The sequence below is a fragment of the Lampetra planeri genome, chromosome 3 (assembly GCF_965212315.1).
Source record: "Lampetra planeri chromosome 3, kcLamPlan1.2.h2, whole genome shotgun sequence".
Lineage (NCBI taxonomy): Eukaryota > Metazoa > Chordata > Hyperoartia > Petromyzontiformes > Petromyzontidae > Lampetra > Lampetra planeri.
The window spans coordinates 9801709-9818832 of record NC_136109.1 but is presented as its reverse complement, the minus strand read 5'-3'; the positions used below and the strand labels follow the sequence as shown (position 1 = coordinate 9818832).

Sequence of the window (17124 nt, the reverse complement as noted above, 5' to 3'; positions counted from 1 at the left end):
AAGTGGGTGAGTGAGTGAATGGGAGGGTGAGTAGGTGGGTGGGTGGGTGAGTAGGTGGGTGAGTGGGTAGGTGAGTGGGTAGGTGAGTGGCGGGTGAGTGGCAGGGGTGAGTGGGTAGGTGAGTTGGTGAGTGAGTGGGTAGATGAGTGGCAGGTGAGTGGGTAGGTGAGTGGGTGGAGTGAGTAGGTGAGTGGGTGGGGTTAGTGGGTAGGTGAGTGAGTGGGTAGTTGAGCGGGTAGGTGAGTCCGTCGGTGAATGGGTCGGTGAGTAGGTGAGTGGATAGATGGGTTAGTAGGTAAGTGGTTGAGTGAGTGAGTGAATGGGAAGGTGAGTGAGTAGGTAAGTGGGTGAGTGAGTGGGTGAGTGAGTGGGTGGGTGGGTGAGTGCCTGGATGAGTGAGTGGGTGAGTGTGTGAGTGGATAGATAAGGTTAGTAGGTAAGTGGTTGAGTGTGTGAGTGAATGGGAAGGTGAGTGAGTAGGTAAGTGGGTGTGTGAGTGAGTGGTTAGGTGAGTGAGTTGGTAAGTGGGTGAGTGAGTAGGTGAGTGAGTGGCTAGGTGAGTGAGTGTCTAGGTGAGTGAGCGAGTGGATGGGTGAGTGGACCGCTGGGACGGAACAGGTCAAAGGACGACGCGGGAGTGGAGGGGGGCAGCGACCCCCCGGGTGGGTGACCGGCAGAGGTCGCAACCGGGTACACGATACCCGTACCCTACCCGATACCCGGCTACCCGTACCCGGCCGGGTACGGGTAGCCGGGTATCCGTTTGCGACCCTGGTGCGGCCGGGTACGGGTACGGGTAGGCCGTGAGTCACTGGTGAGTAACCGTGTGTCACTCATTTCCCAACGTCTTGTCTCTTCTCACAATTCAAGTTCCTAGAATCAACCCACCCGCGCCTGCAACGTGGCTTCATCCCAGAGGTCGCAATCAGGTACCCGGGTAAGGGTAAGGGTACGGGTGCGGCCGGGTACGGGTACCCGTTTGCGACCCTGGTGCGGCCGGGTACGGGTACGGGTAAGGAATCAAAACCCGTTTGCGACCTCTGGCGACCGGGCGATGTGGTCTCTGCCGCCGGCAGAGGGGATGCCCGCGGACTTCGTGACGTCGCTGGAGCAGGCGGATGGGGGCGGCCGCCTGAAGGTGACGCTCAAGTACCCGCACTACTTCCCGCTCATGAAGAAGTGCAGCGTGGAGGAGACGCGCGCTCGCATGGAGCGCGCCTTCACATCACGCTGCCTCGAGGTGACGGGTGGGGTGGGGGGGGTGGGGGGGTTGTGGGGGGTGGGTGGGGGTGGGTGGGGGGTGGGTGGGGTAGGGGGTGGGAGGGTGGTGGGGTGCCCCACTCTGCGGGGGCACGGGGGGCGGGTGGCCAGCAGCACGCCAAGTGGGTTGTGGGGTAGTGCAGTGGGGAGTGGTGGTGGTGTAGTGGAGAGTGGTGGTGTAGTGGTGGTGGTAGTGTAGTGGGGAGTGGTGTAGTGGGGAGTGGTGGTGGTGTAGTGGGGGGTGGTGGTGGTGTAGTGGGGGGAGTGGTGGTGGTGTAGTGGGGAGTGGTGGTGGTGTAGTGGGGAGTGGTGGTGGTGTAGTGGGGGGAGTGGTGGTGTAGTGGGGGGAGTGGTGGTGGTGTAGTGGGGGGAGTGGTGGTGGAGTGGGGAGTGGTGGTGGTGTAGTGGGGAGTGGTGGTGGTGGTGGTGTAGTGGGGAGTGGTGGTGGTGTAGTGGGGAGCGGTGGTGGTGTAGTGGGGGGAGTGGTGGTGGTGTAGTGGGGAGTGGTGGTGGTGTAGTGGGGAGTGGTGGTGGTAGTGTAGTGGGGGGAGTGGTGATGGTAGTGTAGTGGGGAGTGGTGGTGGTAGTGCAGTGGGGAGTGGTGGTGGTAGTGTAGTGGGGGGAGTGGTGGTGGTAGTGTAGTGGGGAGTGGTGGTGGTAGTGTAGTGGGGGGAGTGGTGGTGGTGTAGTGGGGAGTGGTGGTGGTGTAGTGGGGAGAGTGGTGGTGTAGTGGGGGGAGTGGTGGTGGTGTAGTGGGGAGTGGTGGTGGTGTAGTGGGGAGAGTGGTGGTGTAGTGGGGGGAGTGGTGGTGGTAGTGTAGTGGGGGGAGTGGTGGTAGTGTAGTGGGGAGTGGTGGTGGTAGTGTAGTGGGGGGAGTGGTGGTGGTAGTGTAGTGGGTGTGTGTTGTTGTGTGTGTGTGTGTTTGCGTACCACGTGGGTCTGTGTCTAAGCGGGAGACAAAGACGGGCGGGCAGGCGGGCGGGCGCGGTGGTGCCACCCCCCCCACCCCCTTCGCGTGCCACAGTGCACAGTGCCGGCCTGCCTGAGTGCTGTCCGTGCATTGCGCCCGCCCCAATGGGCACCGTTGTCTTTGCCTGCGCCAGGCGAACACGCGGATCCTGGAGGAGCTGCTGAGGCTGCGCTGGCGCAAGTCCCAGCTGCTGGCGTTCGCGTCGCACGCCGACTTCGCCGTCGAGCTCAACATGGCCAAGACGGCGGCGGACGTCAACCGCTTCCTGGGTGCGTCGTCGGCATGACGACGGCACGACGATGACACGACGATGACACACGCGTCGTCATGACGACGTCACGACGATGACGCGACGATGACACGCGTCGTCATGACGACGGCGCGTGGCGCGGCACGGCAACACGATGCACAACAACACGACGCGACGCACAACAACACAACAACACAACACACAACAACACAACACACAACAACACGACACAACACACAACAACACAACACGACACACAACAACACAACACACAACAACGCAACACACAACAACACAACAACACAACAACACGACACACAACAACACAACACACAACAACGCAACACACAACAACACAACACACAACAACACGACACACAACAACACGACGTGACACACAACAACACAACACACAACAACACGACACACAACAACACAACACATAACAACACACAACAACACACAACAACACAACACACAACACACAACAACACGACGTGACACAACAACACAACACACAACAAGACAACACACAACAACACATAACAACACACAACACACAACAACACGACGTGACACACAACACACAACAAGACAACACACAACAACGCATAACAACACGACGTGACACACAACAACACAACACACAACAACACAACACACAACAACACAACACACAACAACACGACACACAACAACACAACACATAACAACACACAACAACACAACACACAACAACACAGCACACAACAACACAACAACACGACGTGACACACAACAACACGACACACAACACACAACAACACAACACACAACAACACAACAACACGACACACAACAACACGACACACAACAACACAACACACACCAACACAACAACATGACACGACACACAACAACACGACACACAACAACACAACACACAACAACACAACAACAACACGACACACAACAACACAACACACAACAACACGACACACAACAACACCACACACAACAACACAACACACAACAACACGACACACAACAACACCACACACAACAACACGACACACAACAACACAACAACAACACGACACACAACAACACAACAACACAACACACAACAACACGACACACAGCAACACAACACATAACAACACACAACAACACAACACACAACAACACAGCACACAACAACACAACAACACGACGTGACACACAACAACACGACACACAACACACAACAACACAACACACAACAACACAACAACACGACACACAACAACAGGACACACAACAACACAACACACACCAACACAACAACATGACACGACACACAACAACACGACACACAACAACACAACAACACAACAACAACACGACACACAACAACACAACAACACAACACACAACAACACGACACACAACAACACCACACACAACAACACAACACACAACAACACGACACACAACAACACCACACACAACAACACGACACACAACAACACAACAACAACACGACACACAACAACACAACAACACAACACACAACAACACGACACACAACAACACAACACATAACAACACACAACAACACAACACACAACAACACAGCACACAACAACACAACAACACGACGTGACACACAACAACACGACACACAACACACAACAACACAACACACAACAACACGACACACAACAACACGACACACAACAACACAACACACACCAACACAACAACATGACACGACACACAACAACACGACACACAACAACACAACACACAACAACACAACAACAACACGACACACAACAACACAACAACACAACACACAACAACACGACACGCAACACACAACAACACGACACACAACAACACGACACACAACAACGCGACGTGCCACGCACAGCGCGATGCGACGTGACACAACAACAATCACGAGCCGCATGAGACTCGGCTCTAAGGAAAGCTGTCTCTGGTGTGGGCCAATCAGTTTCAAGGACAATGCATACATTATCAGAGTGTTGATAATTGTTTTTTACCCTTTTTATCTGGCAACAAAACTGACACCTTTTTTTTACACGGAGTCATGTTTGCATAGACCACAATACCTGCGGTCATAATTCAAACAAATAACACAACTCTGATAATGTATGCACTGTCCTTGAAGTTGATTGGTCCACACCCGAGACAGCTTTCCTTAGAGCCTAGTCTCACATGGGTTGACAATGCACCATCTGATGGTGCATTGTCTTTGAGTTGTGCGCCTTTTGGCATCATCTGGTCCAACCCATGTGAGACTAGGCTCTAAGGAAAGCTGTCTCTGGTGTGGACCAATCAGTTTCAAGGACAATGCATACATTATCAGAGTGTTGATAATTGTTTTTTTACCCTTTTTATCTGGCAACAAAACTGACACCTTTTTTTTACAAGGAGTCATGTTTGCATAGACCACAATACCTGCGGTCATAATTCAAACAAATAACACAACTCTGAAAATGTATGCACTGTCCTTGAAGTTGATTGGTCCACACCCGAGACAGCTTTCCTTAGAGCCTAGTCTCACATGGGTTGGACCAGATGACGCCAAAAGGCACACAACTCAAAGACAACGCACCATCAGAGTATGAGAGCTCGGGGTAAGCATTTACACCATTGGAACCTCATTTGCCAGTAAAAAATATAATAGTTTTTTTACCCTTTTATCTGGAAACAAAACTGACACCTTTTTTTTACAAGGAGTCATGTTTGCATTGACCACAATACCTGCAGTCATAATGCAAACAAAACACAACTCTGATAATGTATGCACTGTCCTTGAAGTTGATTGGTTCACACCAGAGACAGCTTTCCTTAGAGCCTAGTCTCACATGGTGTTGGACCAGATGACGCCAAAAGGCGCAAGGAAAGCTGTCTCGGGTGTGGACCAATCAACTTCAAGGACAGTGCATACATTATCAGAGTTGTGTTTTTTGTTTGCATTATGGCTGCAGGTATTGTGGTCTATGCAAACATGACTCCTTGTAAAAAAGGTGTCAGTTTTGTTGCCAGATAGAAGGGTAAAAAACCAATTAACATATTTTTTTACTGGCAAATGAGGTTCCAATGGTATCAGAGTGTTGTTTTTTGTTTGCATTCTGACTGCAGCAAGTATTGTGGTTCACGTGAACATGATCCCTTGCGAAGGGTTTCAGTTTCGTCGCCAGAAACACGAGGGGAACGACCCTCTTCTTGATAATTGGTTCTTTACCCTTCTATCTGGCAACAAAACTGACACCTTTTTACAAGGAGTCATGTTTGCATAGACCGCAATACCTACAGTCATAATACAAACAAAAGAACATAACTCTGATAATGTGCACTGTCCTTAAAGTTGATTGGTCCACACCCGAGACAGCTTTCCTTAGAGCCTAGTCTCATATGGGTTGGACCAGATGACGCCAAAAGGCGCACAACTCAAGGACAATGCACCATCAGAGTATGAGAGCTCGGGGCAAGCATCTACACTATGGGAACCTCACCTTTTTACTCCTTGTAAAAAGGTGTCAGTTTTGTTGCCAGATAGAAGGGTAAAGAACCAATTATCATATTTTTACTGGCAAATGAGGTTCCCATAGTGTAGACCCTCTTCTTGTAAAAAGGTGTCAGTTTTGTTGCCAGATAGAAGGGTAAAGAACCAATTATCATATTTTTACTGGCAAATGAGGTTCCCATAGTGTAGACCCTCTTCTTGTAAAAAGGTGTCAGTTTTGTTGCCAGATAGAAGGGTAAAGAACCAATTATCATATTTTTACTGGCAAATGAGGTTCCCATAGTGTAGACCCTCTTCTTGTAAAAAGGTGTCAGTTTTGTTGCCAGATAGAAGGGTAAAGAACCAATTATCATATTTTTACTGGCAAATGAGGTTCCCATAGTGTAGACCCTCTTCTTATTGGTTCTTTCGGTAAAGTCATCACGTAGAAGGCAAATAATAAAATAATAATAATAAAACACAATAAAATACAATTCTCACGACGTTTCGGCCACAACGCAAGCAGCCGTCCTCAGGTGAAGAACAGGTCTGTCGGAAAGACAGCGTCCGGATGAAACACCACCAAGCTTGGCAGCGTATATTTAAGCTGGGTTGGAGGGGGAAGAGCGCCTTGACAAACATTTTTTCATATCAATAGGAATTTAGCATATTTATGGGAAATGCAGGTATGTGATTAGTACTACTTGTGAAATGCGTAGGAGGTGGGCGGGGGGTTTCAAAGTCGTATTATGCCCGTGCATTATGCAGGATTAAAACGGGAATGACGACCCTGTTATAACGTCCCTTCTTCTTTGCTGTCGGAGCAGACGAATTGTCGGAGCGTCTGGCGCCGCTGGGAGCGGCCGAACGCGCCGAGATGCTGGCCCTGAAGCGGGAGGAGACGGGAGGAGGAGGGGGGGAGGTTTCGCTGCACGCGTGGGACCTGCGCTACTACGCGACCCGCGTCGAAGAGGAGAGGTTCACGTTGGACCACGACGCCCTGCGGCAGTACTTCCCCCTGCAGGTGATGGCGGGTCGTCGGGCGCTGACGTGTTTCCAGATGTTGTTGTGGGTGAAAGTCGCGAGCGAACGTGCGAGCTCCATCCTCTTAGGTTTGTTCGGTGAAGTCACGTAGGTGAAAAATAAAATTAAATAAAAAAATGGATATTTAATTTTACTTTTATTTTCTTTTTTTTTCACCCACGCGACTTTACCGAAAGAAACAAAGAGTAGGGGGACTTTTACTCTTCGGTTTTTTCGGTGAAGTCACGTAGGTAAAAATAATTATTTCATTTATATTATTTATATGATGTATTTTTACCTACTACGTGACTTTACCGAAAAAACCTAAGAGTATGTATCCTTGCAGTTGTAATAGAGTTCACGACTCTTGGACGCCGGAGTTGGAGGCACACGGGTTTTATTCACACAGCACGGTTCTGGCATACAACACTAGAGGGGGTGTCGGCCCCCTCACCCGGCTAGCTGGGGATACACGCGCTAGCTACTTCCTAGCCTGCCTCCTAGTCCTCCTCTAACGGGCTAGGGGAGGCTATCTGGCCCGACACTGGTAAGTCGGGCCCGGTACCCTGAGTCCCAGACCAGCGCTGACAAGAGCACCGGCTCTGGATCTCGGGACCACGCCGCTGGCTCGGTCCTGTTCGGCCCTGATAAGGACGGCGAACCAGGGGAGTCCAGGGATCTAGCTAAGACGTCTTCAGTCTTCACTGGTTAGCTTAACAAGAACCCCGAGCCCTCCGCTACATCCCCTTTTATACCCAACCCCCCGCTGAGGGGTGGGGCCCCCCCGGGGTGCCTGGCGCGGACGTCGTAGAGAGCACCTCCCCGTGCACTCACGTAGCCCCGCCCACTGTGTTTGTTTGCCCTAAGCTGCCATGCATAACGGGCTCTCTCTCTAACACCCCTACATCGTCACGAAAGCTTCAAATCTAGTGCAGGTGATGGCGGGTCGGCGGGCGCTGACGTGTGTCCCGATGTTGTTGTGGGGGGGGAGGGAAGGGGGGTACCAGGGGGGTTCACGGGTCGATGAGAGTCGCGAGTGAACGTGCGAGCTCCATCCTATTTTCGGTGAAGTCACGTAGGTCAAAATAAAAAGAATTATTTTACTTCTATTGTTATTTCTAGTATTTTTTATTTTCTACCTACGTGACTTTACCGATAAAACCTAAGAGTATGAATCCTCGCAGTCACGAAAGCTTCAAATCTCGTGCGAGCTCCAAATAGGAAACGGGGCGGTCGTTAAAGCGGCGGCTTTAACGACACATTTATACATTTACGCGATCTCACCCCCCCCCCCCCCCCAAAAACACAACCTGCGTTACTGATCAGCAGTTGTGCAGGCGGACCTGCGGAAGCAGCTGCAGCGCTGCCTCCACGCTCCACGATGGCGGCGCTCACAGGCAACCTCACCGCGTGCCCAGAGGTCGCAAACGGGTTTTTATTCCTTACCCGTACCCTTACCCATACCCTTACTCGTACCCGGCCGCACCAGGGTCGCAAACGGGTTCCCGTACCCGGCCGTACCCGTACCCTACCCGTACCCGGCCGGGTACGGGTAAGGTACAGGTATCGGGTACCTGATTGCGACCTCTGGGATGAAGCCATGTTGCAGGCGCGGGTGGGTTCATTCTAGGAACTTGAATTGTGAGAAGAGACAAGACGTTGGGAAATGAGTGACAAACGGTGACTCACCAGTGACTCACGGCCTACCCGTATCCGTACCCGGCCGCACCAGGGTCGCAAACGCGTACCCGTACCCGGCCGGGTACGGGTAGCCGGGTATCGGGTAGGGTACGGGTATCGGGTAGGGTACGGGTATTGGGTACGGGTAGCCGGGTATAGGGTAGGGTACGGGTATAGGGTAGGGTACGGGTATCAGGTAGGGTACGAGTATCAGGTAGGGTACGGGTATCGGGTACCCGTTTGCGACCTCTGCCACGGCCGCGCTACCTGCGCTGACGTAACTCACGCAAACATTTCTGCGCGTGTGCCCCCCCCCCGTGCCCTCCCCCCCGTGCCCCCCCCCGTGCCCCCCCCCCGTGCCCCCCCCCCCCCCCCCCTTGTGCAGGTGGTGACGCGGGGCCTGCTGGGCATCTACGAGCAGCTGCTGGGCGTTCGCTACGAGCTGCGCGAGGAGGGGGGGAGGGGCGTCGGGGGCGTGGCACGAGGAGGTGCGGCTCTACCGCGTCACGGACGCCGCCTCGCAGCGCCTCCTCGGACACTTCTACCTCGACCTGCACCCACGGTGGGGGGGGGGGGGGGCGACAGAGGGGGAGGGGCATGGGGTGGGAGGGGTTACAGAGGGGGAGGGGCGTGGGGTGGGGAGGGGTTACAGAGGGGGAGGGGCGTGGGGTGGGAGGGGAGGAGTTACGGAGGGGCATGGGGTGGGAGGGGTTACAGAGGGGGAGGGGCATGGGGTAGGGGGCATGAGGTGGGAGGGGTTACAGAGGGGGAGGGGCATGGGGTAGGGGGCATGAGGTGGGAGGGGGGGTTACAGAGGGGGAGGGGCATGGGGTGGGAGGGGGGGGGCGTGAAATGTTGACTACCTCGCCTGGCATGCAGGAGGTCGTGGGTTCGATCCCGACCCTGACGATGCCTGCTGCTGTATATTCGGAGTTTGCGGTGTCTCTCTATCTCTCTCCCCGTGGTCACGTGGATTTTCCTCGGGGTCCTGCGGTTTTTCCCCTCCACATTTAAAATCGATGTCGCGCGTCTCTCTGGGTCTCTACGCATGTCACGTCAACACACACGTACACATGTAGTATTCTGAATGACGGCGGGAAACCACTTGACGGGTAGCACACTTTATTGACACTTGTCTTGCCACAATAACACGTGTGGTCACTATTTCTCACGCTACACTTTCCACCCGACACGTGTGGTCACTACAGCTCACGCTACATGTTCCACCCGACACGTGTGGTCACTACAGCTCACGCTACACGTTCCACCTGACACGTGTGGTCACTACAGCTCATGCTACACGTTCCACCCGACACGTGTGGTCACTACAGCTCACGCTACACGTTCCACCTGACACGTGTGGTCACTACAGCTCATGCTACACGTTCCACCCGACACGTGTGGTCACTACAGCTCACGCTACATGTTCCACCCGACACGTGTGGTCACTACAGCTCATGCTACACGTTCCACCCGACACGTGTGGTCACTACAGCTCATGCTACACGTTCCACCCGACACGTGTGGTCACTACAGCTCACGCTACACGTTCCACCCGACACGTGTGGTCACTACAGCTCACGCTACACGTTCCACCCGACACGTGTGGTCACTACAGCTCACGCTACACGTTCCACCCGGCTACACACACACGGGCATTCCAGCCCCGTAGCATCCGGGGAACCTACAGACCCACCCCAGCTTGGGCGTGGGTCACGACCTCTGGGTCCCGCGGCCCGGCCCTCACACGGACGTCCGGCCCCCGGGTCCCAAGGTCCCGCCTCCGAGCCACACAGGGTCCCGGTCCCTACAAGGACAGCGGGACTAGGGGTCTCAGGGCCCTATCTCTTCCTCCTCCGTCTTCTGTCTTCACTGGTCACCAACTCCCCGAGCGCCCGCGCGCACCGCCTTATATAGCCCTCCGCTCCCGGGAGACGGAGCCTATGCGGACCGCGATGTGAGCACCCACCCTAGTCGACCAATCACCACGCGCTGCCACACGATCCTTTCGCTGTCAGCGCGCGTCACCAACACACAGCCAATCACCACCACATAACCCATGACCCCGCGCTGACCTACGATCCCTCACTGTCAGCGCGCGTCACCAACACACACAGCCAATCACCACGCGCTGACACACGATCCTTACCGCCAGCGCGTATCACCACTACACACACACTAGCACGCTTGCGCACAGACACACGCGAGGCCGATTGTCCGACGTTCGCGACGCCGCCTGCCCCGCCCCCCCCCCCTTCCCCCACAGCGACGGCAAGTACGGCCACGCCGCCTGCTTCGGGCTGCAGCCGGGCTGCCTGCTGCCCGGCGGCGAGCGGCAGCCCGCCGTGGCGGCGATGGTCGCCAACTTCAGCCGCCCGTCGTCCGCCGACGTCCCCGCGCTGCTCACGCACAGCGAGGTGGAGACCTTCTTCCACGAGTTCGGACACGTCATGCACTCGGTCTGCGCGCAGGTGAGCGGGCGCGCCCGGCGCAGTCCGTCCCGTCTGTCCCTCTGTCTGAACGCACGACCATCAACCCATTGGTCCGTCTGCCCATCCACCCGTCTGTCCGTCTGTCTGAACGCACGACCGTCCGTTCACCTGTCCGTCTGCCCATCCATCCACCCGTCCGTTCACCTGTCCGTCTGCCCATCCATCCACCCGTCCGTCCGTTCGTCTGTCCGTGTCTGAACGCACGACCGTCCACCCATTGGTCTGTCTGAGCGCACAACCGTCCACCCATTCGTCTGTCTGACCGCACGACCGTCCACCCATTGGTCTGTCTGAGCGCACGACCGCCCACCCATTCGTCTGTCTGACCGCACGACCGTCCACCCATTGGTCTGTCTGACCGCACGACCGTCCACCCATAGGTCTGTCTGAACGCACGACCGTCCACCCATTGGTCTGTCTGAACGCACGACCGTCCACCCATTGGTCTGTCTGAACGCACGACCGTCCACCCATTGGTCTGTCTGAACGCACGACCGTCCACCCATTGGTCCGTCTGAACGCACGACCGTCCAACCATTGGTCCGTCTGAACGCACGACCGTCCACCCATTGGTCCGTCTGAACGCACGACCGTCCACCCATTGGTCTGTCTGACCGCACGACCGTCCACCCATTGGTCTGTCTGAGCGCACGACCGTCCACCCATTGGTCTGTCTGAGCGCACGACCGTCCACCCATTGGTCTGTCTGAGCGCACGACCGTCCACCCATTGGTCTGTCTGAGCGCACGACCGTCCACCCATTGGTCTGTCTGAGCGCACAACCGTCCACCCATTGGTCTGTCTGAGCGCACGACCGTCCACCCATTGGTCTGTCTGAACGCACGACCGTCCACCCATTGGTCTGTCTGAACGCACGACCATCCACCCATTGGTCCGTCTGAACGCACGACCGTCCACCCATTGGTCTGTCTGAGCGCACGACCGTCCACCCATTGGTCCGTCTGAACGCACAACCGTCCACCCATTGGTCTGTCTGAGCGCACGACCGTCCACCCATTGGTCTGTCTGAGCGCACGACCGTCCACCCATTGGTCCGTCTAAACGCACGACCGTCCACCCATTGGTCTGTCTGAGTGCACGACCGTCCACCCATTGGTCTGTCTGAACGCACGACCGTCCACCCATTGGTCTGTCTGAGCGCACGACCGTCCACCCATTGGTCCGTCTGAACGCACGACCGTCTACCCATTGGTCTGTCTGAACGCACGACCGTCCACCCATTGGTCTGTCTGAGCGCACGACCGTCCACCCATTGGTCTGTCTGAACGCACGACCATCCACCCATTGGTCTGTCTGAACGCACGACCGTCCACCCATTGGTCCGTCTGAACGCACGACCGTCCACCCATTGGTCTGTCTGACCGCACGACCGTCCACCCATTGGTCCGTCTGAACGCACGACCGTCCACCCATTGGTCCGTCTGAACGCACGACCGTCCACCCATTGGTCCGTCTGACCGCACGACCGTCCACCCATTGGTCTGTCTGACCGCACGACCGCCCACCCATTGGTCTGTCTGCCCATCCACCCGTCCGTCTGTCTGCCTGAACGCACGACCGTCCGTTTACCTGTCCGTCTGCCCATCCACCCGTCCGCCCATCCACCCGCAAGCCCTCCCGTCCGTCCGTCCGTCTGTCCGACCAGCCATCTGTCTCGTCCGAGTGCGCGCATGCGCGGACAGACGGACGGACATGCACTAAGTCTGTCCGCTCACCGGTCCAGCGAGCGAGCGTCACGGATCTCGGCAAACCCGGAGAAGCTTCGACCCCAGACGCAAATCCGCCCCCCCTCCCCCCGCTCCCCAACCACCCCAACGACGACCCCGGCGTGCGCAGGCTGACTACGCGGCCTTCAGCGGCACCCACGTGGAGCGCGACTTTGTGGAGGCGCCGTCGCAGATGCTGGAGAACTGGGCGTGGGAGGCGGCGCCGCTGGCGCTCATGTCGGGACACGTGCGCGACGGCGCGCCAGTGCCCCCGGAGCTCGCCGGCCTGCTGGCCGCGTCGCGTCTCGCCAACGTCGGTACGGGCGCACGCCAACATCAGTACGGGCACGCGACAACGTCGGTGCGGGCGCTCGCCAACGTCAGTACGGGCACGCGACAACGTCGGTGCGGGCGCTCGCCGCTCGGAGACGGAGCGCCGCTCGATCGACGGCGCTCGCGAGGGCGCATCGGGGAGGGGGGGTACTTTTAGTTGTAGATTCGAAGCTTTCGCGACTGCGAGGATTCGCACGCGCTCAGGTTTTTTTTCGGTAAAGTCACGTGGGTGAAAGATGAAATAAAAATGTAAAAATATATATTTTATTTTACTTTTATTAATTTTATTAAAATAAACAAAAATAAAAAATATATATTTTATTTTACTTTTATTAATTTTATTTAAAAAAAAATACAAAAAATATATATTTTATTTTACTTTTATTAGTTTTATTTTTTACCCACGTGACTTTACCGAAAGAACCAAAGAGTAGGGGGACTTTTACTCTTTGGTTTTTTCGGTGAAGTCACGTAGGTGAAAAAAAAATTAAAATAAAAAAAATCGGTTTAAAGCTTTCATGACGGCAGGGATTCATCTTCTTGGTTCTTTCGGTAAAGTCACGTAGAATGGAAGTAATAAAAGAAATAATAAAATATAGTCGCGTAGAATGGAAATAATAAAATAATCGGTAAAGTCGCGTAGAATGGAAAAAATAAAATAAGATTTTTTTTTACATAGTTATGCTTTATTATTTTATTATTTTCATAGAACATAATAATGTTTTCTTTTTATTATTTTATTATTTCCATTCTACGTGACTTTACCGAAAGAACCAAGAAGAATATATATTTTATTTTACTTTTATTAATTTTATTTTTTACCCACGTGACTTTACCGAAAGAACCAAAGAGTAGGGGGACTTTTACTCTTTGGTTTTTTTCGGTAAAGTCACGCGGGTAAAAGATAGAAAATAAATTAAACACGAAAGCAAGTCAATTAAATCGCGACGTTTCGGAAGCAACACAAGCAACCGTCAACAGGTGTTGACTGCTCCAGCAAAATTACTGAGGCTTCTGAATTTTCAGTAAAATTAGTAAAATTACTGAGGCTTCTGAATTTTCAGTAAAATTAGTAAAATTACTGAGGCTTCTGAATTTTCAGTAAAATTAGTAAAATTACTGAGGCAGTCAACACCTGATGACGGTCGCTTGTGTTGCTTCCGAAACGTCGCGATTTAATCGACTTGTTTTCTTTTCTACCTCCGTGACTTTACCGAAAAAACCAAAGATTCCTTGCAGTCACGAAAACTTCAAATCTAGAATAAGGGGGACTTTGTCCGTGCGCACGGAGCGGTGGCGCTCGCTAACGGCACTCGCGCCCCGCACGGTGCCGGGGCTGGGGCTGCCTTCCTTGTCTCGGCAGGAGTGTTCACGCTGAGGCAGGTGGTGCTCAGCAAGCTGGACCAGGTGATCCACAGCGGGGAGAGCGCTGACACGGCGCGCGAGTACGCACGCCTCTGCTCCGACATCATGGGCATCCCTGCCACCCCAGGTGGGCGCACGCACATGCACGCACACACGCACACACGCGCACACACACAGATGCACACACGCACGCACACGCACACACACAGATGCACACACACACGCGCGCACACACGCGCGCACACACACACGCACACACACACGCACACACACACAACAAAGACAAAGATCCCCCGTAAGGCCTAACAGATTGTAGAGACAAGTGCTGTTCATGAGCAGCACCTATGAAGACCGTCACGGCACACGAGGGAGGGGGGGGTGGTGGGTGGCCAGCACCACGCCCGGCCGCCTTTGTCTCCCCCAGTGGCGATGTTTACTACACACCGCACCAGGTACTCATTTGAGGCTGAGTCGACCTAGAAGAGGCCCAGGACCGGTTCAGATAATCGTCACCGGTGTTGGCCGTGAGCGGGAATTGAACTCGGGTCGCCGGGTTCGGAGCACAGCGTAGCGCTAACCGCTGCACCACCACTCCCCCCGTGTCCCCCCCCCCCGTGTCCCCCCCCCCCGTGTCCCCCCCCCCCCTGCCCCCCCCCCGTGCCCCCGCAGGCACCAACATGTGTGCGTCGTTTGGGCACCTGGCGGGGGGCTACGACGCGCAGTACTACGGCTACCTGTGGAGCCAGGTGTTCTCTGACGACATGTTCCACTCGCGCTTCCGTGAGCAGGGCATCATGGACCCAGCGGTGAGGCTCGCGGTCACGCACACGCACACGCACACACACACACGTACACTCCACACACACACACACACGTACACTCCACTCACACACACTCACGTACACTCCACACACACACACACACGTACACACATACACTCACGTACACTCCACACTACGGCTACCTGTGGAGCCAGGTGTTCTCTGACGACATGTTCCACTCGCGCTTCCGTGAGCAGGGCATCATGGACCCAGCGGTGAGGCTCGCGCTCACGCACACACACACACACACGTACACTCCACTCACACATGTACACTCCACGCACGCACGCACGCACACACGTGTACACTCCACTCACACACGCACACGTACACTCACACGTGCATTCCACTCACCTACACATGTACACTCCACACACACGTGCACGCACACACGCACGCACACACGTACACTCCACACACACACGCACGTACACTCCACACATACACACTCACGTACACTCCACACACACACACGTACACTCCACACATACACACTCACGTACACTCCACACACACACACGTACACGCCACTCACACACACACGTACACGCCACACACTCACGCGTACACGCCACTCACACACACACACGTACACTCCACTCACATACTCTCACGTACACTCCACTCACACACTCGCACACTCAACACACACACACACACGTACACTCCACTCACACACACACGTACACTCCACTCACATACTCTCACGTACACTCCACTCACACACTCGCACACTCAACACACACACACACGTGCACTCCACTCACACACACACGTACACTCCACTCACACACTCGCACACTCACACACACACACGTACACTCCACTCACACACACACGTACACTCCACTCACATACTCTCACGTACACTCCACTCACACACTCGCACACTCAACACACACACACACGTGCACTCCACTCACACACACACGTACACTCCACTCACACACTCGCACACTCACACACACACACGTACACTCCACTCACACACACACGTACACTCCACTCACACACTCGCACACTCACACACACACTCAACACACACACACGTACACGCCACTCACACACACACACGTACACTCCACTCACACACGCACACACACGTGCACTACACTCACACACACACACTCACACGTGCACTCCACTCACAGACACACACGTACACGCCACTCACACACTCGCACACTCACACACACGTACACGCCACTCCACTCACACTCAACACACTCAACACTCACACACACACACACGTGTACACGCCACTCACACACACACACACACACGTACACTCACACACACACACGTACACGCCACTCACACACACGCGTGCACTCCACTCACATACACGTGTACACTCCACACTCACACACACATGTGTACACACCACACACACACGTGCACTCCACTCACACACACTTGCACACAACACACACACACACGTACACGCCACTCACATACACACACGTACACGCCACTCACACACACACGTGTACACTCCACTCACACACACACGTGCACTCCACTCACACACTCACTGTGGTAATGGACCGCCGTTTTGCACCGCAGGTGGGCAGCGACTACCGCAGGCTCATCCTGGCGCCAGGCGGATCGCTGGACGCAGACGTGATGCTCAAGAACTTCCTGGGTCGTGACCCCAACAACGCGGCCTTCCTCCGCAGCAAAGGGCTGGCTCCCGCCGCCACCGCC

General features: G+C 54.6%; 1 protein-coding gene across 1 annotated transcript in view; it reads left to right on the top strand.

Annotated features, from left to right (window-relative positions):
* LOC144717334 (thimet oligopeptidase-like) overlaps positions 1 to 17124 on the top strand; it is a 29342-nt gene that overhangs the window by 9606 nt on the left and 2612 nt on the right. Inside the window, 10 exon segments of the mRNA XM_078592816.1 lie at positions 1077 to 1240; positions 2364 to 2499; positions 6804 to 7000; positions 9065 to 9133; positions 9135 to 9241; positions 10946 to 11150; positions 13029 to 13215; positions 14595 to 14723; positions 15266 to 15402; positions 16984 to 17122. Coding sequence (XP_078448942.1) covers positions 1077 to 1240; positions 2364 to 2499; positions 6804 to 7000; positions 9065 to 9133; positions 9135 to 9241; positions 10946 to 11150; positions 13029 to 13215; positions 14595 to 14723; positions 15266 to 15402; positions 16984 to 17122 — 1470 coding nt within the window.